At 43.1% G+C, this 27,929-nt stretch overlaps 1 protein-coding gene across 2 annotated transcripts in view; it reads left to right on the forward strand.

Moving 5' to 3' along the window:
* LOC311092507 (uncharacterized protein) overlaps positions 1-27,929 on the forward strand; it is an 88,830-nt gene that overhangs the window by 24,953 nt on the left and 35,948 nt on the right. For both annotated transcript variants that reach the window (XM_084129272.1, XM_084129271.1), the window contains exon 3: positions 11,397-11,511. In XM_084129272.1, coding sequence (XP_083985398.1) covers positions 11,397-11,511 — 115 coding nt within the window. The remainder of the gene's footprint in view (positions 1-11,396; positions 11,512-27,929) is intronic.

Genomic DNA, 27,929 nt, shown 5'->3' on the forward strand with positions numbered 1-27,929 from the left:
ACCTTATTGTGATTTTATGATACACTCAAAATATTCCACAACATTGATTAACGTTGATTAACCCGTTGATTAACCGGTGGTAATATATTCCCACCGTCACATACCTAGTATATTTTTATATAGATACAATAGGCCTACCTGATTTTGAACTCAAGAGGGCAGTATAGCACTATGAATGACATGATTTATTTATTTTTTGGACAAAAAAAAACAACATTCTGGCTGTTTGTAAACAAACAATTATTAAATTGAAAAAAAGAATAAAATGGGTTTAGTTCTGATATTTGTATAATTTTATATAGAAATAAATGGTGTATAATTACATTTTTAGAAGATATGAGGGTTTTAGTGTTTCCATTTTTGAGATTACTTTAATCCCTCGCCATAGCAAAACCGTTTGAGATATGTATTATCGGTTCACAATTTAGTATTTTTAATGTATTTTCATCATGTTGAAAAAGTTTGGTGGGAATAAAAAAAACCTCTTAGGAGGAGTGGGTAAAAATTCAGAGGCTGATTTTGCAAAGAAATCCACATTCAAACCAAAATATCTGACTTCCTGTTGGTCGGAGCTAATGACTGTAAATTAGAAAGTTGTCCGGCTCGATGAGTCCAATATACGTACTGATTTTTGTAACTGTTGGTAAAACTAAACCCCCCATTTTTGTCAAAAGCATTTTGAAAGTGACACACTTCCTGCTGCCAGTTGGTGGCGCTATAACTTTGACTCACAGTAGTTACATCCATCTGATCGTCCTCTTACCACGAACACACTGCTGAAGTTTCATCAAGATCAGTTAACGTATGCAGAAGTTATATCACTTCGTGTTTCTCTTTTCTCGCCATAAATTCGTTTCCTCACCACGGCCAAACCATTCGAGATATCAAAAATCCGTCCGCAATTTAGCATCCTCAATGTCTTGACTTCATGCACACCGAGTTTGGTGGCGATTTAATTAATTCTCTAGGAGAAGTGTTTCAAATTCCACAGCAAGCGTTCTCCAAACAACCCATAATAGCTGACTTCCTGTTGGGCTGACGTATAACTTTAGAGTGCGAAAGATGTTCGGCCCGATGAGATCTATATGTGTACTGAGTTTCATATTAATTCATGCAAGCTAGTTTGATCTATGGACCAAGTTTTCAGACCCCATTCAAGGGGGCGCTGTTGAGCCTCCCTGCCACGCCCGGGTACCAGCTTCAGCCCGGCCCTGATGGCCGTGGGTTCTGACCTGTGTGCCTAGTTTCAAGAGTTTTCGAGCACGTTAAGGGATCCAAAAGCCCCTGAAACCTTGAAAAACAATTATAAAAGCAAATTTCTCCTAACAGACAAAGCCCCCACACTCCACACACACACACAGAGACACAGATACAGAGAGAGAGAGTGAGAGAATTCTCCAAAAAATCACATTCAAACCAAAATATCTGACTTCCTGTTGGTCGTGGCTAATGACTGTAAATTAGAAAGTTGTCCGGCTCGATGAGAGCAATATACATACCGATTTTTGTGATTCTAGGAAAAACTAAGCCCCCATTTTTGACTAAAGGTGGCGCTACTGAGCCCCTCACCACGCCCGTTTCTGAAATTTTGCACATGTCTACTGGCTAATAAATGTGATGTGTCTGTCGAGTTTCATGCATTTTCAAGCATGTGAAGAGTCTCAAAAGCATCCGAAAAGATTATTGAAGTTTGATGCGTTGCCACGGCAACAGTATCTAAGATATCAATAATCCTTTCACAGGTCTACATCTGCCGTGTGTCTACATTATACACATAAAGTTTTAAGCAAATCGGGTAAAAATAAGAGAGTGATTTCAAAGCATTTTGAAAGTGACACACTTCCTGTTGCCAGTTGGTGGCGCTATAACTTTGACTCACAAATGTCACATCCATGTGATCGGCCTCTTACAACGAACACACTGCTGAAGTTTCAGCAAGATCAGATAATGTATGCAGAAGTTATAACACACTTCCTGTGTCCCATTATTCGCCATAAATTTGTTTCCTCGCCACGGCCAAACCGTTCGAGATATCAAAAATCTGTTCGCAAGAATTCATCCTCAATGTCTTGACTTCATTCACACCGAGTTTGGTGGTGATCGGATGAATTCCCTAGGAGGAGTATTTCACATTCCATTGTACGCGTTTTCCAAACAACGTATAATAAACAACTTCCTGTTGGGCTGGTGTAAAACTTAGAGCATGAAAGTTGTTCGGTCCGATGAGATCTATATGTGTACTGAGTTTCATATTATTACATGCAAGCGTGTTTGATATATGGACCAAGATTTCGGACCCCATTCCGAGGGGCGCTGTCGAGCCCCCCTGCCACGCCCGGGTACCAGCTTCAGTCCGGCCCTGATGGCCGCAGGTTCTGACCTGTGTGCAAAGTTTCAAGAGTTTTTGAGCATGTTAACCCTCTGGGGACCAAGCTGTTTTTGGGGTCCTTGAGATGTTCTGACATGCCTTGACATTTGTGCTTTTTTCAGTTATTTATAAACATGTTAATGGCAAAGGTGTAAATTCACTCTATATAGCACAAACAGGGCTACCATAATATGCGAGCAACGTGTATGTAGATGTTTGTATTTTTAAGAGAATAATGTTTATGCGTGGTTATTGGAAAAAATTAAAATGAAAGTTGCTGAATTAAGACCACAAAACACATATTAAATATGTGTCCACAAGACTTTTGACTAATGGATGTTGTCCCTTTGAGTTCTAGCTTCAAAATGATGTAAAAATAGTCTTGCTTTATCGTTCACAAAAAAAAATACATTGATTTAAATGGTGTAAAACAGGTTTTGCTTGGAAAGCCAATATGCGAGGGGGAGGAGTAGTTTACACCTTAGATTATGAATGTCCCACCCACTCTGCATAATGAGCCATTCACTCATTAAAACTGACTGAGTTTGAAACTGACTGAGCCACAATGCAAGGACAAAAGATGTATTTAGAAGAAGACTTATATTGACCATTTAAGATTTCGCTTACATCTCTCTTGTAAATATGTTTTGCTATTTTATTAAAAATGTTACAATTACAACAATAATTACAATTTCAACAATATTTCAAGTGTACTCTTTCTTTGTAAAAAAAAAAAAAAAAAAGATTATAGGCCTACATTTTATCATATGTATTCATTAGTTTGAATATAGCCAACATTGGAACATCTAACATCTTAGTCTATGAATTTATTTTTGACAAAAATAGTTTTTTTTTTGCAGTTTAATACATTGCTTATACAAATACATTTTATTTCAACATATTCCAGTCGATTTTTACTCATCTCAGTAGGCTATAGCAAAGCAGTTTATTCTTTCACACACAGACGCGCGATTCATATTTAGGCTAAACAGTCTTTACAAATATGTCCCCTTCATTCATCTCACAGAAAGGCGAGTCATATTATAGAAATGCGATTCATCTTTTTGCGGTTTACATAGGCCTACACTAACGTTATTCCATAACGTTATTCCACACGTGAGAAAAGAAAACAGCCTACCTCACTCCTCAGCGGAATCTGCTCCTCATTTCAGGAGATATTGCTCCTCATCAGCACTGTTCTGAGGAATCTTTTCTCCATAAGGTAGGCTATAATGTCTCACTCGCGAGGAGTCGCGACGCGCTTTGTTTACAACTGATGTGGGCGTTTCACAGCTCTGAAATAGTTCTCAGAATTTGCGTTTGAATAGCACGCGCTCTCCGGGGAGTGGTCACATTACTGTGAATGAGCTCGTAATGAGCTCGACAGGAGTCGCTCTCTTTTTATACAGATTACAGAAGCTGAGAATATTTGTTTTTTATATAAATGACTTCATTTAAAAGATGCGATCTCAAGCTTTATGCCCGTGGGTCTGTTTGCCTGTTTGACTGAATTTTCGCGGAGTTATAGATCATTTTTGAACGCGTTTCAAATGGGAGTTTACTGACAGAGAGAAGGCAGAAATCGCATCATGTTAATTTTTCTTTATTCGCCCTTTCAGGGCTTGGGCCCTAATAATCCTTACGAAAACAATAGGGCCTTCGCCCTTTCAGGGCTTGGGCCCTAATAATAATAATCCTACCGAAAACAATAGGGCCTTCGCCCTTTCAGGGCTTGGGCCCTAATAACAAATAATCCTAACGAAAACAATAGGGCCTTCGCCCTTTCAGGGCTTGGGCCCTAATAATAAATAATCCTACCGAAAACAATAGGGCCTTCGCCCTTTCAGGGCTTTGGCCCTAATAATCCTACCGAAAACAATAGGGCCTTCGCCCTTTCAGGGCTTGGGCCCTAATAATAATAATCCTAACGAAAACAATAGGGCCTTCGCCCTTTCAGGGCTTGGGCCCTAAAAATAATCCTACCGAAAACAATAGGGCCTTCGCCCTTTCAGGGCTTGGGCCCTAATAATAATCCTTAGGAAAACAATAGGGCCTTTGCCCTTTCAAGGCTTGGGCCCTAATAATCCTTACGAAAACAATAGGGCCTTCGCCCTTTCAGGGCTTGGGCCCTAATGAGAACCGACAAGGGACTGAACATAACAGAGTATAAACACAAGACAAACATAATGAGAGAGAGGTGCAAATCATACATAACCATAAGATGAAACAAGGACATAATCAGTAAGGATATCGAAACTAAACAGAGCAGAGAAACAGTAACTAAAGGTGACAGTAGCATATCCGTGACAGTAGTCTACCCTCCGGGGAAGGTGCGTCCTCGCTCTATAACTGATATTCCAACTATGGAGGGAGAGAGGGAGGGGGCTTTGGAGGAGGGCACAGAGCTGGTGACTGACAGGCACCAGGAGGAGCCGGTTGAATAATTCACCAGCTTAGGCTGAAGGTCCAGGCAGAACCTGGGGACTGACTGACAGAGGTAGAACCAAAAGCAATGGAGACCGAAATGGGGATTGGGAAGCCCGAGGCGGCGCCATAGAGTTGCACAGAGTTAGCGGCAGAGGCAGGGGAACTGGACGACACCAGATGAGACGGCGGATCCAAGGGACTGGACTGAACCGGGGAGGAGAAAGAACTAGGAAGTCAGGTGGGAACATCGGAGGAGGAAGGTTTCTGGACCGAACCGGAGCATCCAAACAGCCAGACGGGACCAGCGGAGAGGCGTCGATTTGAGGGTAGGGACTTGTGAGGGAACTGTTGACCACAGGTCTATAAGGCAGTGGTTCACTCTTGGCCCTTGGATGGACTGGACAGCGTGCTTCGACTCCGGGAGCTGGCTCTGGTTCCGGGACGGACTCGATTGCTGCCTCTGGCTTGCAGACTGTGAGAGGGGAACCGCAGGGCAGGAGCACCCACCCCAAATAATTCACCAAAGTCTTTTGCTCGAGGAGAGGCACAGCAGGTATGTCCATACTTCTAATTATTATATGTCGGTCGGTTCTTCTGTAGCGATAGTGGTAAGCACGCACAAAGAAAAAGAGGATATAATAACTTTATTATTATCTTAACACTCAGGAGAACATAGGAGAAACGCTATCACAACAAACAAGGGACTGAACATAACAGAGTATAAATAAAATACAAAAACATAATGAGAGACAGGTGCAAATCATACTTAACCATAAGATAAAATGAGGACATGACCAGAGTAGGCAAAACAGAACTAAAAGGAAACAAACCAGAATATCAAAAGAAGAGTCCATAACCATGACAGTGCTCACCACTGGGGGAAAAAAAGATCCCATCTGATTGATGCATATTGGTTCTGTTGATTTTAAAAACTTTTAACTATTAAATTGTATCTCCGGAAAAACAACACTACCCATTTTGCAATGTAGTGACACATTGCATCTGGCATTTGCTGGGGCTTATAATAATGCTTAGTCTTAACAGTAGTCAATTATTCTGAGTGAGAATTCCTAATATGCATTTGGTTTCACAGTATGTTAACAGAGCATCAATTTATATATACCTCTTTGACAGAGACAATGGCTTTCAATCCTGTGCTCCTTTTTAAAACTGCCAGATGCTTCAGTGATGGGCTGCTCTGGTAATTCAGGCAAGCTAAGCAGGGGAAGCCATGGGAAAGGAAAGAGAGTAGTGAAAGATAGAGAGTAGAGGGGCTATGAAAAATTTAAGTAACGTTAGCAGAGACATAATCAAGCAGGCATGCAGGCAAGATGGAAGAAAGCAGAGAAGGGAGGAGGGAAACAGAAAAGGAAACTAAACATTGGGGGTGGGCTGTGTTGCTTGAAAGAGAACTGCACTTGAATAAGATAGAAAAAAAAAATGGGGAGGGAGCACAGAGAGAATGGAATAAGAGTGTGAAGGAAAAGGAGAACACATAGCTGCCTTTCCTTGCCTTTGCTGTATCATTGATCTCCTAAACCACCAATGGATGTTGAACAGAATACATGGGATTAATATAATTTTGAATTCGATTCAGAATGCCATCATTATCTATCGGGTTGCCATTTTCACAGGAATGGAACCTGGTTCTGCATGCATTGTAAATGGTAAAATGGTAAATGGACTGCATTTATATAGCGCTTTCACAGACCTATGGCCACCAAAGCGCTTTACATTGTCATCATCCCAAGAACAGGTCAACATTAATGAATACATTCACTTCCTACAAATTTGTAGCCTGGATGCCAGCCGAACTTAGCCCCGCCCATTTTAGGTTTTTCTCAAATGTTTCTGAACATTTGAGGTCGGGAAGTTCGGTCTGGACTTGATACGTTGTAGAGCAACTATGCTCGAACCAGAGCTGTTCGGACCAAATTGTCAGGGCGGGCTTTATATGATGATGGACAGATGATCAACAGTAACTTAATCATCCACGTCACCAAAGAGTGCTTTGGTTGAATTCGTTTACAACAAAGATGACTGCCGCTGGAGAATTGAGATGTGTAGATTCCGCCATTGCGTCCGTTATAGAAGATATCGACAGCGCATTAATTTTAAAAGAGGAACAGAGAACCGCGATCAAGGCATTTGTCGATCAGAAAGATGAATGAAGAACATACATCACTTACTCCTTTGCTCTGATTGGATAAAATATACTGACATAGACATTGCTATGCAACAAAATGGGAGCTGCTTTCATCTACACATTTTAGAGTGAAATTAAAGCTTTTTTCACGGAACAGCATTTAGCATAGCCTTTGCAAGGTATAACAGAGCTTTGAGCTGACATTGACTCAAGCATTTCTTTTATAGTTTTGTTAGTCTATATGAATTATGGAGTGAGAGGGTAGCTGTCTTTTAAGATATTTTTATTCTGTTCTGCTCGTGTATAATTTAATCTGCTGGTTGCAGAAAACAGAGTGCTCTCAGTCCAGGGGGCTCCTAAAGCCTAGGAGACAGCCAGGGTCGCAGGGCAAGAAAAGATACCCATTATTTCTAACACCTTACCCAGCCACTGCTATTTATCACCCATTTAGTGAGGGTCCCTTAGGGACTGGTGAAAACCATGCAAGCTGAAAATGTATTTTTTATTGCTAGAGGTCCAAGCACCAATTTTGTTCACCTGAAGTATGTATTGTTTGTGTTAGCTTTCTTCTTGTTTGTATTATTATTAATGGTTTAGTTCATGCAAAAATTAAAATTCTGTATGGATTTAATCATTTTTGTTCATCTTCGGGACACAAATTAAGATGTTTTTAATATTGCCTCATAATTTTTGCCTATCCATTGAAAATCCACACAACCAAAATCTGCAAGTTTTGGAAAGTGCAAAGAGACATCATAAAAGTCAATTAATCAGTGAATCAAGTGGTTTAATCCATGTCTTCTGAAGAGATGATCACTTTCGACGATATGAAATCCATTTTATTTTTCCCCAAATTCCGTTTAATTTTTTTTCCAAATTCTACTTTTTCAGTTTTACATTTTCTGGATTCCGTTTTTTTTTTTTTTTTTTTTTCATTACTTTTTTTGATCAACTCCCATTAAATTAAATTTTAGTAATCAAAAAGCAGGTCTAATTAATTGAAATTAGGGATGTCAATTTACACAAATTCCCATGATCGGTCGTCGTTTAAATTAACAATCAATTAATCAATCAATCGTTAGCCTTAAAGGTGGGGTAAGCGATATTTGAAAAACGCTGTTTGAAAGTTATTCGGACCAACACACGAACAAACAACAACAAACGTGTGTAGCCAATCAGCATTAAGGGGTGCATGATGGTGGAGGAGAGAGAAAGAGCAAGAGGGAGATTTGAAGAAAGAATGCAGAAATAGAGATGAGACACAATACAAGAGAGAAAAGCTCAGAAGATATCACTGGAAAATGAAGGGTTCTAGTTCTAGAGTTCTAGACCTTGACTTGGAGCAGGGCGGTTAGGATTGGAGGGTGAATTTTGGAGGCGGAGCAATGAAGAGAGGGGTGTGTTTGTTTGGGTTGATTTCAAATATCTACAATGTCCAACAGCGTTTTTGAAATAACGCTTACCCCACCTTTAAAGGGTTAGTTCAGCCAAAAATGAAAATTATGTCATTAATGACTCACCCTCATGTCGTTGCAAGCCCGTAAGACCTCCGTTCATCTTCGGAACACAGTTTAAGATATTTTAGATTTAGTCCGAGAGCTTTCTGTCCCTCCATTGAAAATGTATGTACGGTATACTGTCCATGTCCATAAAGGAAATAAAGGCATCATCAAAGTAGTCCATGTGACATCAGTGGGTTAGTTAGAATTTTTTGAAGCATCGAAAATACATTTTGGTCCAAAAATAACAAAAACTACGACTTTATTCAGCATTGTATTCTCTTCCGGGTCTGTTGTCAAGCCGCGTTCACGACTCCGCAGTGACGCTACTGATGTAAGACGCTGCTGACATAAGACGCTGCTGACGTGTTATCTGGTGCGCCCAACATGCACACTTACGCACCATTTTAAAAAATATAACAATACCAAAATACAAACAATGTAGAATAGCTTGAATACAGCGTGCGTCTCCCTCAGACTGTAAACGAAGCTCGGGCGCACCAGATAACTCGTCAGCAGCGTCACTGCGGAGTCGTGAATCGATCGTCGATTAATCGTTAACATTCCTAACTGAAATCATGAAACCTATACAATTTAACAATAATTTATCAAAAGTTTTTTTTTAAAATTACATGTTTAGGGAGGCTAAACATGTAATGTAATGTAATGACATTTCATGTTTATGAAATACTTTTTGTTTTTTGTTTTTTTTGTTTTTTCAAAATTCCTTTTTTTTTTTTTTTTTTACCAAATTCTGTGTTTTCTGTTTTAAGTTTTAAGATTAGTTATCTCAGACTGGTTGGCGCCCACTTAATTTATGGTCCTAGATTGTTCTGTTTTGTTTGAACGAATCATCTCTGTCCGATCTGCTCAGTTTCTACAGCTGTTACGTTTGTTCTTCTCTAGTTGGTTTTATTTAATAAATCCTATTGTTATTTGTACTTCTTTGGAGCTAAAACGTTACAGAATACCAGACCCAGAATGTATTATGCTGCAGCATTCACTGCCCTAGCCAGGAAAGGACTTTCATTTGTTAAATATTCCATCTATTTCTGCACCCTCGCACAAGATACGGCCTTCGATGATGGGACCCTGAAGTCGCTGTTCTGGATTGGGGCAAACTATCACCAACCAAGAGACCTTCCAGACATGTCGATAGGAACATGAAGGGAGGCCACCCTGTGCTGTCGGGAGAGTCTCTAACCCCAATTCACACCAGAGTCCACGTCATCAGACCCAGAGCCCAGCCAGCCATCACCCCAAGACACGGAAATTACGCCAGAGCCCACTGCAGACAGGAGCTTCCGCCCACTGTGACGACGGAGCCTGTGAGGATCACAGCGCCGACCATTGCTTCAGAACCGGAGCCCAGCAGTGAGTCTGACCAGGTGTGTGAGCCGGCAACAGTCGTAACAGTGGGTGATTTGGTGGAGTTTGACACTAAAAACTGGCTGAATGATTGGGAATCTGAGGTTGTGCTACCCAACATCGCTGGTTCTGTCCAGTCCTAAATCGTCCGTGCCTTCATCTGTGCCTTCATCGCCACTGGTCACAGTTCCATCTGCTCTCCATCTGCACCCTGGTCTCCACTTTGAACGGCTCCATCTCCATCGGTCGTACCCTGGATGTCGCCTACAAAGTCACCGTCATGGCTCCTCCCTCCATCGACTCCGCCGTGGGCTTTCATCCTAGCTGTTCTCTGGGTCACCAACAACTGACCACTCCTTCCCTCATCTCCACCATGAATGCTACCTCCATCATCGCTACCCTGGTCTCTTCTGCCTGTATGTCTGCCCTCTTACAGGCCTTCACCTGCTCCTCATCCACCTCTAAAGCCCCAACCTTCCTTCCCTTGTATCATCACACCGTCCTGGAGGGGGCGTTATGTTACAATTATGTTATGTCTTGTTTGTTCTTCTCTAGTTTGTTTTATTTAATAAATGCAATTGTTATTTGTACTTCTTGGACATCTTCTTTGTCTTCTTTGTAGCTAAAACGTTACATTGTTATAATTATTTATCAGATGGTACAACATATTATAAGGTTGTTTTTAAGCATTATGCATGTTTTATAATGCATTAAGAATACCCTTATAATGCAGTATAAATACAGGCTTCATATAAAGTATTAGCTATTTTTTTAATTTGTTAAGTCATCTGGAAGCAATGAGCCACAATGATTTGGTGGTGTCCCATAATAACTACTTGACCTGTTTGATACTAAAACAACTGTATGCACAGCATACACAGGATCTATTTTTTGTGTGTGTGTGTGAATATGGCTTGTTTGATCATGTTCTCCATACGTGTTTGGTTTCTTTCTTTCTTTCTTTCTTTCTTTCTTATGACATTCTATAATTATTATGATTCTTTTTTTGATGTGAAGTCTTGATGCCTATAAATGCACATGCCTCTCGTCAAGGTCACTGTTAAACACAAATCGTTCCCATTCTGAGTGAATGCTGTACTTACTGTAATGGTCTTAATGGTTTAATAGAGTTGTTTTAGTAAATGTCCAATGAGTGTCCACCCTTCTCTCTGTTTTTCACTTGTGCTGAAGGTCACTGATGCCAGGCTTTGCAGTCCTGAGCTTGAATGATCTTGTCAATGTGTGACAAAAAGGCATTACGATTTAGAGAGATAGTACAGCTGACTTTTCATTACCTTGACAAAATGGCTTTGCGGGACAGTGACTTAATACATGTGTAGTGTGTTGGTGTCTGTAACTGTAATGTTGACTTCCTTTCTGTCATTCTAATAATACAACTGTACAGGCCATCACTTAAAATTAGCTGTGAAATTTGTGAGGCTTAAAAATATCACTACCATAAAAAAGAGATATATGGTCTAAAAATTTAATTACTCTGATGAACCTTGTTCAGCTTATTGAATGCGTTCTCTCTCTCTCTCTCTCTCTCTTACTCACACACTCTCTCTCTCTCTCTCTCTCTCTTTAGCCAGAAGACTTTGAGGCTGTCCATTCCCACACCTTCAAGGCTAAGACCTTCAAAAAGGCAAAGAGTTGTGCAGTATGCAAGCAGGCTTTGACGAAGGAGGGCCTGGTTTGCAAAGGTCAGTACTGCCATTACAACAGATTCTATAAGGTTATTATTATGATGGTGACATACTATGATTCAGCATCAATCTATCCTTGGATAGCTCATCAAAAGATCTGTGTTCATTATTTTATCCCAAGTATGGTTACTGAATTTGTGTTTTTGATACAAAATGTTTATTGTAAAAATGCGAAAGAACAGAACATCCATATTATTATTAAATCTAGTTATATCTTTGCATCTGTTCATATATCATACAAATGTAAGAAATATATTTTGGCAGTAGCAAGGCTGTTAAAATTAGCCTGCTGTTTTACCCTATAGGAACTAGTGTAAAAAAAAAATGCCTTTCTGAATAGCAGACATGCAAGATTGAAGTGGGGCAGCAAGCTTTGCAAAAACACCACAGAGCTTGACAAACTCACTAGCCATCCGCTACTCTTTTGTTCCTTCAAATATCACACTGCCCTTGCCTGTTTACTCTTTTTTTCCTACTAATTGATAACATTTGTGATACAGTGAAGTTTATTTCTCTCTTTCCATCAAAAATGGTAAATTAAACAGACAATAGTTCCACTTTTTGTGAATGCCCTTTAGTTTTCCTGTCTTTTGACGATTGATTGAATAATTTTGTCCTTTGTTTTAAACAAAATCAAGTCATGTCACCTTTATTTGTATGGTGCTTTTTACAATACAGATGGTTTCAAAGCAGCTGTACTGTGATAACAGGAAATTAATGTAACAAAGATTGTTTTGGCTGTACAGCAGCTCTAGAAGAAAGTCGTTGTCTAGTTAAGTAAGTTCAGCATTAATTCATTTCCATTGTAAAGAACACTTAATGAAGCACCATTATGCTGTTGTTAAAGGCAACAAGTGGTGGAAAACATTTACAATTTGGTTGTGTTTAAGATAGACTAAAGCTCTATCAGGGATTTCCCTTGGTCAAACATGGTCTTCGGACCACAGTCATCCACACACACCATAAAAAGTACCCTACCCATGTGAACTGCGAGCCCAGTACTGACAATAAATTAAAAAATAAATGCAAAGAAACAGTTTGTAATATTAACTTATCCTATTTATTCATGAAATAAAAAATAAACACTGTCAGGACAGATCATAACAAAGTGCTTAGAACTACTGTCTTATATTTAAAAATCTGTAAATTTATATGTAAAAGGTGATTTGAAAAGTTAGTAATAAAATGAACAACAAAGTATTATTTTGCATTTACACCAATAATTGATGCACAGATCATTTGTTCTGCCCATTGCTATGGTTATCACTGTCAATCGGCACTCTTGCCAAAACTCTCGTAATGTAATGTAATGCTCAGCATTTTTAAAGAAATTATTTTGAAACCACCAAAACATATCTTTCACAGAATTTTACAAGCACATAATTTTACCAGATTGCTTTACCATTAGAAAAAGTTATAATTGACCATTATGCTTTCTCTAAGAGGCTCACATGATCAGTCACTTAATGTTTGCGGACACCATAGAAATTAATAAGTTGTGCCATACTGAAATATCTGTGACTTCTTTTATAAAACATTTTTTTTTTTTTTTTTTGTCATACTGTATATAGCTGCAAAATAGCTTACTCCAAATTAACTAATTAAAAAACATTGAAGATTAGCAGACAGACTATCAATTCATTATTAAGCAATAAACTGTTTACTCACAAAAGTAGTTCCCTATCGTTCAGTCACTACGACGTACGAATAGGAATCTCGCTAGAGAGGCCAATCTACTTCGAGTGAAACTAAAACAAGCCAATGCACATTGGCGTGCAATCATTTGCATCAGCTGTGCAGCCTCGCAGCGCGGGTATTTAACGAGCAGCTGGTGTGATTGCACTTCAGCTTTTTGCTTCGGAGCCAAGCACTTCGATGCGTCTTCTGAGAGTGGAAGAAAACAAGCCTTTTGGATCTCTCTTTCGGTGCGGGTGTCACAACACGGCAGCGGGGACAGTCTTCTTCTTTGTGTGTTTGTTTTTCTGTGGTTTTGTCCGGTAAAAACTGAGCAAACAAAAAGCTGTTTTTACAGCTGGTAAGGTGCGCCGTGAGCGCTCAAAGGCTGTTATCACAGCTGGTAAGACAGCGAGAAGAGAGCGCACAGACGGGTGCACATTCCCGTCTGTGTTCGCAGTGTCTGTTCCCCCTGTGTGTTTCAGCACCAGTGAGAGCAGTCCCTAAAAGAGCTTACACAGATAGAGAGCGTCTTTTTCAAAGAAGAAAAAAATGACTTTCTATCTGTGTGTTTCTGGATGCGGTCGTTACCTGGGTTCGCGGGATGGTCACGAACGCTGCCTCGTGTGTCTGGGCATTAAACACGCTGAGGCAGCGTTTGTGGATGAGTCATGTACCCATTGTGGGAAGATGACCATCGCGGAGCTGCGGTCGAGACTCACGTTCCTGCAAAGGGGGGGAGTCCCCGTGCCTCTGCCTCAATCCAATCCTCCTCAGAGGGTTGCTTCGGGCAGTGATATGGGTGACCTGAGGATTACGGTGAGCGCGTCTCCTTCAGGGAACCAACCCCCTAGGAGCCCTCACCCCTCTCATGCTCCGCAGCCAGTTGAGTCCCCATTGGAGAGAGCTGGACCATCCTCGCGGTGTGTACCGGTTGTCTCCTTTGGGGCTCCCTGCGAAGACCAGATGTCGATCGCGGCATCGGAGGGTGGGTCAGACGTCTCTGCGGATGACGACTCAGCGCCGTTACCTCCTTCGGGTGTGTCAACGGTGCCTGAGACGGACCCGGAGATGATGGCCATGCTTTCCCGGGCCGCCAACGGGGTCGGGCTCGTGTGGAACCCTCCACCGTGTCCCGAACCCTCGAGGTTGGATGATTGGTATCTCGGGGTGGCGCGCGCTGGTTCTCAGCAACCCACCCCAGTGCCTTTCTTCCCGGAAGTGCATGAGGAGCTTACGGGGACGTGGACGGCACCTTTCACTGCCAGAAACCGTTCCGGTGGCTCCTCCTCCCTCACCACCCTTGATGGCGGGGCAGCTAAGGGATACACGCGCATCCCGCCAGTGGAACGGGCTGTTGCTATGCAACTGTGCCCTGACTCCACTTGGCGTGGAGAACCGTGTCTCCCTTCACGGGCCTGTAAGTACTCGTCGGATCTAACCGGCAAGGCTTACAAGGCCTGTGGGGAAGCTACCTCTGCCGTGCACGCCATGGCGTTGCTGCAGGTTCATCAGGCCAAGGCACTGAAGAACCTGCACAAGGGTGGTCATGATCCCCAAGTTCTTCAGGAACTTCGTATCGCGACGGACCTCGCGCTTCGTGCGACGAAGGTGACCGCGCGGTCGGTGGGTCGTGCGATGTCCACCATGGTGGTCCAGGAACGCCATCTCTGGCTGTGTCTGGCGGACATGCGGGAGACCGACAAGCTCCGGTTCCTTAACGCCCCCGTGTCCCAGACCGGCCTCTTCGGCGACGCGGTCGAGAACTTCGCCCAGCAGTTCTCGGCTGTACAAAAGCAGACTGAGGCCATCCGTCACATCCTGCCGCGGCGGCCAGCTGCTGCTCCCACCCCTCCGTCTGCGGCTCCTCAGTCTGCTCGTCGCCGAGGGCGGCCTCCTGCGTCTGCCCCTGCTCCCGCGCCGCAGCAGCAGCCTCCATCCAAACGGCGCCGTGGAGCCAGTCGCAGGCGGACCGCCCCGCCCGTCCAGGACCCCGCCAAGAAGGGCGGCAAGGCCAGGGGCAAGCGGCCCTAGGACGGGCGACCCAGAGATGGCAGGGACTGCTCTCCAGGAGACGATGACTGCATCGCTCCATCCCCCGGAAGAGGGCCGGGTGGAAAATCTTTGTTTTCCTTTTCTTTTTGTTCCGCCGCTGGCCTCAAAACCAGCGGTACCCAAATTTTCAATAAAAGAGCAGTTTCTTCCGTCTCTGGGTCCGAAGAGGGCCCGGAGAGTAGTGGGGGGAGAGAATCCTCTCCACTCTCATCCGCCTCTTCTATCGCCAGCAGGCAGCAGTGTGCAGTCCGAGAACGCAACCAAGCCGTCTCCTGCACCTCCCGCCTCGTGGAATCAGGTAAGTGTTGCGCAGCACACTCAGACTCTGCTACGGGCCGCCTCCCAGAGAGAGCCTCCCGAGCCGAGCCCCTGTGTTCCACCTCGCTGCCCCACTCCGGGTACGCCTTCGGTCCCCTTGGTCCCGCTTGTACGGTCTCTGCGAGCCTGGCTAGCGCTCCCCAGTCCGTCTCGCTGGCTCATTCGGACCATCAGGCTCGGCTATGCGATTCAGTTCGCCCGGCGTCCCCCCAAGTTTCGGGCCATCCACTCCACTACAGTGAGAGCAGCCGATGCCCATGTCTTGCGCGCGGAGATCGCAGTCCTACTGGCGAAGGACGCGATAGAGCCGGTCCCTCCAGCCGATATGAGGTCAGGGCACTACAGTCCCTACTTCATTGTACCCAAGAAAGGTGGTGGGTTACGACCGATCTTGGACCTGCGAGTTTTGAATCGGAGCCTTCACAGGCTACCGTTCAAAATGCTCTGGCAGAAACGCATTTTCGAATGCATCCGTCCCCAAGATTGGTTTGCAGCGATCGACCTGAAGGACGCGTACTTTCATGTCTCGATTCTTCCTCGACACAGGCCGTTTCTGCGCTTTGCGTTCGAGGGTCGAGCATATCAGTACAAGGTCCTACCCTTCGGGCTGGCCCTGTCTCCCCGTGTCTTCACGAAAGTCACGGAGGGGGCCCTTGTTCCCATGAGAGAACAGGGCGTTCGCATTCTCAACTATCTCGACCACTGGCTCATACTAGCACACTCTCGAGATCAGTTATGCGAACACAGGGACCTCGTGCTCAGGCACCTCAGCCAGCTGGGCCTTCAGGTCAACTGGGAGAAGAGCAAACTCACCCCCGTGCAGAGGATCTCTTATCTCGGCATGGAGCTGGATTCGGTCGCTCAGACAGCGCGCCTCACAGAGCAACGCGCTCAGTCGGTGCTGAACTGCTTGAACACGTTCAAGGGCAGGACGGCGGTCCCACTGAAATTCTTTCAGAGGCTCCTGGGGCATATGGCAGCGGCAGCAGCGGTAACTCCGCTCGGCCTGCTCCATATGAGACCGCTTCAGCACTGGCTTCACGGCCGAGTCCCGAGATGGGCGTGGCATCACGGCACTCACCGGGTGGCAATCACACCGGAGTGCCGCCAGACCTTCAGTCCGTGGTCAGACCCCTCGTTCCTCCGGGCAGGAGTCCCCTTGGAACAGGTGTCCAGGCATGCTGTGGTTTTCACAGATGCCTCTGCCACCGGCTGGGGTGCCACGTACAACGGGCATGCAGTGTCAGGGGTGTGGACGGGCCCCCAACTGCAGTGGCACATCAATTGCCTCGAGTTGCTAGCAGTACGTCTCGCTCTGAGCCGCCTAAAATCAAATCAAATCAAATCAAGTATATTTGTATAGCGCTTTTCACAATACAGATTGTATCAAAGCAGCTTCACAGTATTAAAATAAAATAATACAACAAAGTTTGTTTCTAGTGGAATTTATTGATTGATAGAATAAAATTAAATATCCCCAAAATATCCCCAACTGAGCAAGCCAAAGGCAACAGTGGCAAGGAACCGAAAAACTGGGCCGCTACAGGGCAGAAAAAAAGGGCCGCTACAGGGCAGAGACGTGCTGGTCCGTACGGACAACACTGCGACCGTTGCGTACATCAACCGTCAAGGTGGTCTACGCTCCCGTCGCATGTCGCAACTCGCCCGCCATCTCCTCCTTTGGAGTCAGAAGCATCTGAGGTCGCTTCGAGCCATGTATGTCCCCGGTGTGCTCAACCGTGTGGCCGACGAGCTATCACGAGCTGTGCTCCCGGGAGAATGGCGACTCCACCCCCAGGCGGTTCAGCTGATCTGGAGAGAGTTCGGAGAGGCTCAGGTAGACCTGTTTGCCTCCTCAGAAACCTCCCACTGCCGGTTGTTTTACTCCCTGACCGAGGGAACACTCGGCACGGATGCACTGGCACACAGCTGGCCCCGGGGCCTCCGCAAATATGCATTTCCCCCAGTGAGCCTACTTGCACAGACCCTGTGCAAAGTCAGGGAGGACGAGGAGCAGGTCCTTCTGGTGGCTCCCTATTGGCCCACCCGGACTTGGTTCCCAGAACTCGTGCTCCTCGTGACAGTCCCTCCCTGGCCCATTCCTCTGAGGAAGGATCTTCTGACTCAGAGACGGGGCACCCTTTGGCACCCGCGTCCGGACCTCTGGAAACTCCATGTCTGGTCCCTGGACGGGACGCGGAGGTTCTAGGTGACTTACCCCCAGAGGTACTTAACACCATCACTTCTGCGCTAGCGCCGTCTACGAGACGTGCGTACCCCTTGAAGTGGAACCTGTTCGTCGAGTGGTGTTCCTCCCGCAGAGAGGACCCCCGAAGATGTTCGATAGGGTCAGTGCTTTCCTTCTTGCAGCAAGGGTTGGAGCGAAGGCTGTCTCCCTCCACCCTTAAAGTACATGCTGCTGCTATTTCAGCATATCATGACCTCATAGATGGCAAAACAGTTGGGAAGCACGACCTGGTCGTCAGGTTCCTTAGGGGGGCGAGACGATTAAATCCTCCTCGTCCCCTCTCCATACCTTCTTGGGACCTTTCCCTGGTGCTCCGAGCACTTCAGGATGCTCCCTTTGAGCCTTTGCAGTCAGCAGACTTTAAGCTTCTCTCCTTGAAGACTTTGCTGCTGGTTGCACTGGCCTCTATCAAGAGGGTAGGGGACCTGCAAGCATTTTCGGTCGACGAATCGTGCCTAGAGTTCGGGCCGGGTGACAACCATGTTGTACTGAGACCCCGGCCTGGCTATGTGCCCAAGGTTCCTACCACTCCCTTTAGAGATCAGGTAGTGAACCTGCAAGCGCTGCCCCTGGAGGAGGCAGACCCAGCCCTGGCTTTGCTCTGTCCCGTTCGCGCTCTGCGTATGTACGTGGACAGAACCCAAAGTGTCAGGACCTCAGACCAGCTCTTTGTCTGTTACGGAGGCCAGCAGAAGGGGAAGGCTGTCTCCAAGCAGAGGATGGCCCACTGGATAGTGGATGCCATCGCCTTGGCTTACGAAGCTCAAGGCGTGCCCTGCCCGCTCAGGTTGCATGCACACTCCACGAGAGGCGTTGCATCCTCTTGGGCGTTGGCACGTGGCTCCTCGCTAACAGATATCTGTAGAGCTGCGGGCTGGGCGACACCTAACACGTTCGCTAGATACTATAGCCTACGTGTAGAGCCCGTGTCCTCCCGTGTTCTCACCCTAGACGGGTAGAAGCACTGAGAGTACCGGCTCTGTCGGTTTGCTGCACCCTACTGTGCACCCTTATTGCTCCAGAGTTAAAACCTGTCGAGTCCTCCAAACACCCTCGGCCCGGACGTGGCGGAGCGTCCGGTGCCAGGCCTTTACCCGCTGAATCCTTGAGAACCGGGTCTGGGCTGGGTCCCATATGTGTGACCCTACAGGGATCCCATATGTGTATATCTTCCACGGCTGCTCCTAAACGGAAGCCTGTGTCTTTCCCTTGGGCTAAGTCACCCATTATTCATATGCAGTACAACCCTTGGGTTAGTCCATATGTTATTCCCACATAACTCTTCTTAAGAATGTGGCTCCCGCAGCGTTCCCCTCCCTCAGTTCGGGCACGCTTTCCCAGTGTTATCCAATATCTCACTGTATGGGTTATCACGGAACAACAGTGATGATACTCTCTGTGTAAGCCCTCTCCTATCGTCCTTCCAGGCAAGAAGGTGTAGTGGCTTGCTCAGGGCGCTGGATGGGGTGCAGCAGCTGTGGCACTTTGGTTGGGATTCCTATTCGTCGTTCACCACGACGTATGTCGTAGTGACCGAACGATAGGGAACGTCTCGGTTACATATGGTAACCCTCGTTCCCTGAGGGAGGGAACGGAGACGTACGTCCCGTCGCCACATCTGCCGCTACCCGCCGGGGCAACCAGCTTTTCAGGCTTGGCTCCTCAGCAAAAAACTGAAGTGCAATCACACCAGCTGCTCGTTAAATACCCGCGCTGCGAGGCTGCACAGCTGATGCAAATGATTGCACGCCAATGTGCATTGGCTTGTTTTAGTTTCACTCGAAGTAGATTAGCCTCTCTAGCGAGATTCCTATTCGTCGTTCACCACAACGTACGTCTCCGTTCCCTCCCTCAGGGAACGAGGGTTACCATATGTAACCGAGACGTTTGTTTAGCATACCGATACTCTCCTTAATTTATATTAGGGATGGGCATGAAAACCTGAGTACTCAAGTACTCAGTACTGATCAAAACCATAATCACTTGACTAATATATTAGTGCTGTCAAAATGAATGCGTTAGAGGTAGGTTAGGTGATTTGTTCCAGAAACATTTTTGTTATGCTGGTTGAAAGTCTCTTCACGTCCTGTTAGCAAAGGGAACAATGCTATGGTCACTTTAAGGAAGTATTTTAATAGTTTATGGTCATGTGGCCCAGGGTGGCAAGTCCTTTTGTTGTGTTGTGATATACAGTATTACCAGAGGCGGACAGAGTACACAGCTACATTACTTGAGTAAAAGTACAGATACCCCTTGCTAAATTTTACTCAAGTACAAGTAAAAGTACTACAGTCAGATGTCTACTTAAGTAAAAGTACTAAAGTACTTGTTTTTAAAAGTACTTGAGTATCAAGAGTACAAGAGTACATTTTCTAAATATTGCATTACTACTGCCACAGTGCTTACATTGGTAAACACAGCAAACACTTGAAGCGAAAACTATCATTAACTTGTTCAGAAAATTGAAATAGTCTGGCGAGGTGGGGCCACGGCTTGGCACATTCCCGGGATGCGATATTTTTTTTCCCAGGATGGTAGGGGAAGACTCATGAATATTCATTAGGGAAGTCATCCCTGATTGGTCTGATGACCTACCCCTAAACCTACCCGTCACTGGGGGTCTTATGACCTCCATAACCCCGCCCCTAAACCTACCCGTCACTGGGGTTAAGACCAATCAGGGATGACTTCCCTAATGAATATTCATGAGTCTTCCCCTACCATCCTGGGAAAAAAAATATTGCTCCCGGGATGGACCTGCTGCGTCTTCATCCATTGTTTCGTCCATGGTTTCGTCTCTTATCTAAATCTGACCATGGAGTTGACTTTGGCGGAAAGCTGAAGGTGATTGCTGATAGGCTGTCCCAATCAGTGGCACCTGCACAATCCAATCACTTTTGAGAGGGTTTCCGAGATGTTTATTTTTTCCTTTTTTTTTTATTTTCTTTTTAGTAGTAGTAACGGGTACTCACAGTTATGGATAGAAATGTAGTGGAGTAAAGAGTATAATATTTGCCTCTCAAATGTACTTGAGTAAAGTCATGAGTACTCCCCAAAAATGATACTCGAGTAAAGTACAGATCCCTCAAAATTGTACTTAAGTACTGTACTCAAGTAAATGTACTCAGTTACATGTCCGGCTCTGAGTATTACACACATTTTTGTCATGTATTTCATATTAAGTTTAGAAAAAGGTTTCATAGATAAGATTTGTTCAATGATTTATGTGTTTAATGCTTTATTTATAAAGTTAAGAGCAGAGAGGGAACACAAATGTACATTTATTTGTTTCATATTAACACCAATAATAAGATATTATAGGATAGGCATGGATGCTCACTTCCGCTTGGAGTTTGCCCTGTATTTTCATACCTCCATGCAAGCACCCTTCTCCATGCAAGCACCCTTCTCTTCGCAGACATCACACGTCATCAGCACGTTTCATGCTATGCAGAATTCGACACTAGACAGATGTCAGTCACCTTGCACTGCAAAAGAAACAACAGCCACCTTTTACAGTTCCTTCTGAACTAAAACAACAAGCTTGTGCTTCATTCACGCCATAACTACTGTCATTTGGAAGAGATGGAACCCTGTGTTTCAATGGCAGCACTATCAATGCCAAAATGAATATTGCATATTTTGAAATCTGGACATGCCAAATGCAGCATTTCTTAAAGTCACCATGAAATCTAAATTGACCAATTATATGCCCTCCTAATCTTTAATCAAAATAACTTCCCCCTCCCCCCTTCCCCCTCCCATCTCCTCTCTGAGGAAGTGTTTTTTGGCACAAGGATGGGACAACCTTGGCACTCACATAAGATTGCAAAGCAATGGAAAACGACAACAATCCAATCAATTCCCGGTGGACAAAATTAAGTCCCGGACAACATTTTTTTCTTGTTTGAGAAGCCGTTTCCCTCGAATATGTCACAATATGACTATCTTAGCTTCCGAGTGAGTACTCCTAGTTTTGGTAGTACTAGTTTTAGACAGGCAGCGAGGGCAGTAATTTAGAGACAAAGTCATGGAGTCATTTCTGTGTATCAATTAAAATGTGTACTAATAATAACACTTATTATTTTTTAAATCAAGTACGCTCAAATGAGTTAAAGTATAGTCACATAATTAATCAGCCTAATGAAAGTGGTTTTATTTTATATGGAGCAGGTCACCTCAGGAGCTGACATCATGATCACATAACAAGCCGAATACTGGACACTTTCTCTCCTACAATAACCATGTATTGACTGAATTGTGTATAAAATATTGCAAATAGTGTATTTTTACAATGGCAGGGTACAGTTTATTTTCTTCAGTAGTAACACCATACAATACTATCCAACATCAAAAATAGAATGACTGTTACGTAAATCATTTAAACTTGACTTCTGCTAGCCAATCAGCTCGCTTGCTCCTTTTACTTCTAAAATTTAAGTAGTCTCACTTATGGTCATTTTCTGGTAAGCTGGTGATAAGCTAATATAATTATATTTAAAAAAAATCAACAAAACTTTCTATTTGATCAAATGGTTGCTAGAGGTCTTTTTAAGGACACTAGATAAAGTAGATTCATGTTGATAAGATGGCTCTCTGGAGTGGTGATGGTGGGGGTTTGTGTTTTATGTTCAAGTTGTGCAACCACAGCAGCATGTCAACTTGCTCACTGCAGCATGTCTGTGTATGTATTAGCAGTTGCACAGCTTTGTACTTGCAATGCATCAGCAGCGTAAGCAGATCCACTGTGACCAACTACTTGTCATATCCATAATAACATGCTAAAGGTTTATACTGAGAGTTGTCATGACTGAAATATGTTTAGTTATAAAATGTTACATGGTGCATGCTAGGGGTGCAACATTTCAAGTTTCTCATGGTTCGGTTCATATTGAGGTTTTGGGATCACGGTGTCATTGCGATTTGTTTGGGGGTGGAGTACAATGTATATAAAAAGTCTACACACCCCTGTTAAAAAAAAGCTGGATTTTTTTGTGATCTAATAAATGAAACAAATATAAATTGGCATCTTGGTTTAGGAATATTTTCCCACTCTTCTTTGTAAAAAAAACATTCCAGATCTGTTAATTTCCGAGGGCATCTCCTGTGCACGTAGGTCCCCCAGATTTTCTATAGGATTCAGGTCTGGGTAATTCACAAACATAAACCTTCCTTTGCTGAATCCATTATTTTGTTGATTTAGATGTTTTGGATCATTGTCATGCCGAAAGGTGAAAGTTCTCTTCATTTTCAGCTTTCTAGCAGATCAATCTTGGTCTCATCAGACCATAACACATTTTTCCTCATAGTTTTGGCAAACTGGTTATATGTTTTTGCAAAGTTTAGCCATAACATAGTATTTTATTTTATTTTTTAAATTCAGTAAATGTAACTATTTATTATATTATATTATATTATATTATATTATATTATATTATATTATATTATAGTTAAGGTTCTTAAAATAAATAAAATTCAAGGTAAATTTGAAGTCCAACAACAAATATTTATATTTTAAAAATACATATTTTAGAAATATCATTGCACTCCTTTCTGTTGTGCTCCGTCGTGCACGTCCACTTTTTTAGTTTAACTATGATTCATTCGCTGTTAAAACAAATATTGATTTGCGCATTGATTTTAGCTCATAATATTTAAGTGATGTTGAATCCGTTGTAAATGAATGTAATCGACAGCCTCACCACTCATAAGAAGCTTTAAGCAATCATGCTCTAAGTTAAAACCATAAATGAATCTAGAGATCTAAAAACTTCATAATATATTCATATAACAACATAACACAGCAAATTTGAAAAGAAAATTCCACTAAATGCTTATAAATGCTTTATATTCATTAATACTGCTGCTGCTGCTGCTACTACAACGTAGAGATAAACAAACATCTTCCGCTAGCTTTGTTCCTGTAGCCATCACTGCCATGCCATCTAGTGGTTTGGCTGTGTACATGCAGAACAACGCACGGATGCAGCCCCAGATAGCAAACCAACATTGAATCTACATTGAATCAATGTTAATGCATTAACCAAAAGATCATTGAATCAATGTTGAAATTTAACATTGATTTTTCATCAGGTTTGCACCCTGAAACAATGTTATTTCAACGATGAAAAAGCTTTATGTACAGCAAGATTCTATGCTTGCTAGTTTATCATGCTTGTACTGTGCATTTTTAAATTTCAGACAGAGACCATGTAGGGTTGCAATTAAATATGTTTTTTAATCAAAATGTCATTCTGTCACCGAAACAGAAAAAAATAAACTCTGAGGCTTTGAGGCCTCCTTTTTCCTCTGCTTTTGTCTGCTGTTGTAAGGCATCTAAACAAAACAAAACACAATTAGAAAATATTTGGAAATATGACTAATTATAAATTACAAATGTACTACAAAATTAAGTGAAACTTGAAATTTTGAAAAACACGCTGAATTCAAAATCAAGACTATTTAATTATTTTTAGTATAGACCCTATTACAGCTGTTATTTCTATATTTTTACCCATTTTTGGAAGTCGTGGAAACGCTATATCATCATGGATAAAAATAAATGAATAGCTAGCTATTATTGGAATACAAAAATTATATTAGCCGTCGTGCCCATCGTCTCCCATTTGCGTGCCCAAGAACTCCCGCTTCTTTGCGCCTTTTTTGACTTATGAAATTCAATATATTATTAGGGAAAATCCCGGCCGTTGGTTTGTGTTCATGTTATTAATAAATTTAACATAGCAGTTCATTCCGACTCACCCAGGAAAAGCAAATAAGTTGTAAGAAATACAGATAAATAAAAATGAGAAATGAAAGATTAGAGATTTAAGATTAACTTACCTCTAAAAATCACTCTGTCGTTGCCCGAATGCTTCGTCTGTCTGTCTGTTTCGCGCTTGAAATCTGTTAGCCGCGCTTGAATTCTGTTGACTGTTATGCCATGCTTCGATCTGATTGGCGGTTGGCAACCAGTCTATGTTGGCAACCAATGTTAGGATTGTCTAGGCAACCAAAAAGCTGACCAAAAATCAACATTGATTCAATGTTTGTCTTTTCAACACTAAAAAACATTGAATTATCAACATTGATTCAATATTATTTTAACATTGAATTTTCAACATTGTTCCAATATTATTTTAGCATTGATTTTTCAACATTGATTCAATATTATTTAGCATTGAATTTTCAACCTCAACCAAAATGATGATTCTGATGGAATTTCAACATTTAATCAATGTCACCTTGCTATCTGTGTCTAGACACATGAGACAGGCAGCAAAGTCTGTGCATAAGTGAAAGTTGTCACTCTGAATGTCTATTTGATGCTTTGTTTTTTTCATCAAAACAGACATGCATTCATCAACACATTCTCACTCACAACTCGTCACATATGGATGCTTGGTCAGGACACATTTAATTCTTTGCATGCATTTGTGAAAGCAGAAATGATTTTATAAATATTTATACTTTCATAGATATTTTGCTACTACTTGTAGACCTTATGTAGCCCCGCCCCTTGTCAGCTGCGCTCATTGTCTTTTGTCTTCCGGTCTGTATTTTCACATCGATCTTGCGTATTATGAATGAACGGCTCGTTTTTAAATCTTCCCGGTCGACTGACATTTGTTAAGACATCTGCTTTAAACATTACAGTCCTCCTGATAACTTTCGTTCATTTTACATTAAATAAATCCACTTCAAATGCTAATTACTCATGGACAGCAATGCCCTAGAAATTTACAGAGCGAAGAAGTTAAAAGACAATATTCTAAAGATGGCTGCGCCCTTGTTTCTCTGTCATCTTCATTTATATGGCGCTTTTAACAATGTAGATTGCACATAGATTTCTCTGGCACATAAGGTCTATAGCGCCAGCCAGCCACTCGGATGTTAGTTGGAAACAGGTGACCAACAGTAAGGGGCTATTTACACAACACCGTTTTCAACTAAAAACGGAAAATGTTTAATGTGTTTTTTGGCTGTTCATTTACACAACAACAGCATTTGGGGGCCTTAAAAACGTAAAGTTTTGAAAACAAGTTTTAGAGTGCAAGTTTTTGAAAACGATATTGTTATCTTCTTTGTGTAAAGTTCAAAAACGTGAATCTGTGAAAATGGTGACGGGATACATATGCATAATACATTTTTAGTCTATAGGGATGCGTGTTTGGTGCGAGTGCCCTGTAAGAGAATGCATATGTGCGCATGCGCGTAGTGTTTCTTTACAAAGTGACATCACTAACTATTGGCCTGGCATGCATAATACAGTGTTTTAGTCGTTTTCACAGATTCGTGTGAACGGGGATCGTTTTGATAACGTTGTCATCTGTACAAAGAAAAAATCTTTCCATTTTTATGGACAGTGCTGAACACTAGTTGATTACCATCAAAGTAATTAGGATTGCCACCCATCTGAAATTATCAAGGCCATTCCATCAGAAATGCAGAGCTCACAGCAAGAGAGGCTATGGACTGATTTACTAAATAGGTTGAGAGGGTCTTTGTAAGGTAAAGCGAATTAGGTTAAAAAAAATTTACTGTTGAATCATCCGTCAGCCAATCCAAAAAAAATTGTGATATACAGTATAGGCTGTAATGGGGTGCTCAAACGGCATGGGCCATTGAATTTCACTAAATTAATATAGCTTCAATATTGTTCGGAGAATGGTGCATAAGTGGGTTTTCCATAACATAAGCTATTGACGCAACGTTGAGTGAATTGAAATCATAAGGGAAATACACAATCAAAAAATTTCTTAGGCCAGTTTACGGTTCATAATCTTTCAGATGACCAGGTAACTTGTTTTCTGTGATTTTCTTATAACATCAGGCTAACAGTTTTTTGCTGTGATGTTTCAGACACTGTTTCTTCAGTCAATGCCTTTTTGTCAGAAAGCCTAGCATTCTCTGAGTGAATGTTTCCCATGTCTCCAAAGTCACCTTTATTTATATAGTGCTTTAAACAACGCAGATTGTTTCAAAGCAGCTTCACTGTAATAAACATAATCAATTAGACAAACTTCATCAGAAATTAGACTGATTAAAGACAATAGTATCATTATTCAGCTCAAGTGTTACGATGCGGTTGAGACAAGGAGGAAGCAGGATCCAAATGCAGCACACTTTATTCAATAGACTCCAGACTTTACCAACACAGATTAGGGAACAGGACTCGGGAACAGAACAACCAACATCAGCACTAAACAAAACCAAGAACTCACAATGACTGAACTAAAACACAGGGCTTAAATACAAGGGCAAACAAGCTAAACAAGATAACAAGGGGGCATGGTTAATCTGAAACACCTGGGGAGACTAATAGACATAACAGGGAACTGCTGAACATGAAAAGACAAGGGAACACAGACTGACATCACAACATTGTCCCCCCTCTATGGGCGGCTCCCGACGCCCATCAAAACAGAAAACACAGTTCGGGAGGGTGGTGGAGCGGAGGCGGTCCCGGGGGAGGGATGGAGGGCCAGGCCCGCGCAGGGAACGGGACCAGGGCCTTGCAATGGCGGGCCTGGGCCGTGGAACGTGGGCGGACCTAGACCGTGGATCGGAAGAGGGCCTGGTGATGGAGTTAGGACTGGAAGCCAGGACGGAGCAGGCTGTGCAGGCAACCAGGGCGGAGCAGGCGACCAGGGTGGAGAAGACCCCTCGAGTGGCCCTGGCGGAGAGGATCCTTCGGATAGTCCTGGCGGAGAAGACCCCTCGGGCGGCCACGGTGGAGAAGACCCTTCAGCTTCTTTTTTTTTGTCGTGCTTGTACAGTGCAATGTACAATTCTATTCCAGGGCGGCTTGCAGTGGTAAACAGTTTGCAGTGCATTTTTAGAGTTCCTCTGAAACTCGACAGCTAGATTGTGTACACTTCTTGCGCCATGTTATAGCCTACTGTCTTGCACTCGAGGTATGAGTAATTTGCTAAGCAGCAGTGTTTACGTTCATTCACACACGTATACAGTTTAAATCGGGGATCACCTTATTTGCTCAAAACTTCCAATAGAATATTTTCTAAGGGCTTTCATTTATACGTCGAGCAAATGCGGGCTGATCAGTTGCATGACACACTTCGTTAGGTCTGTTCACATTTGTTTGCACAGTGCTTGTACA

The sequence above is a fragment of the Abramis brama genome (assembly GCF_963993115.1).
Source record: "Abramis brama genome assembly, chromosome: 11".
Taxonomy (NCBI): Eukaryota; Metazoa; Chordata; class Actinopteri; order Cypriniformes; family Leuciscidae; genus Abramis; species Abramis brama.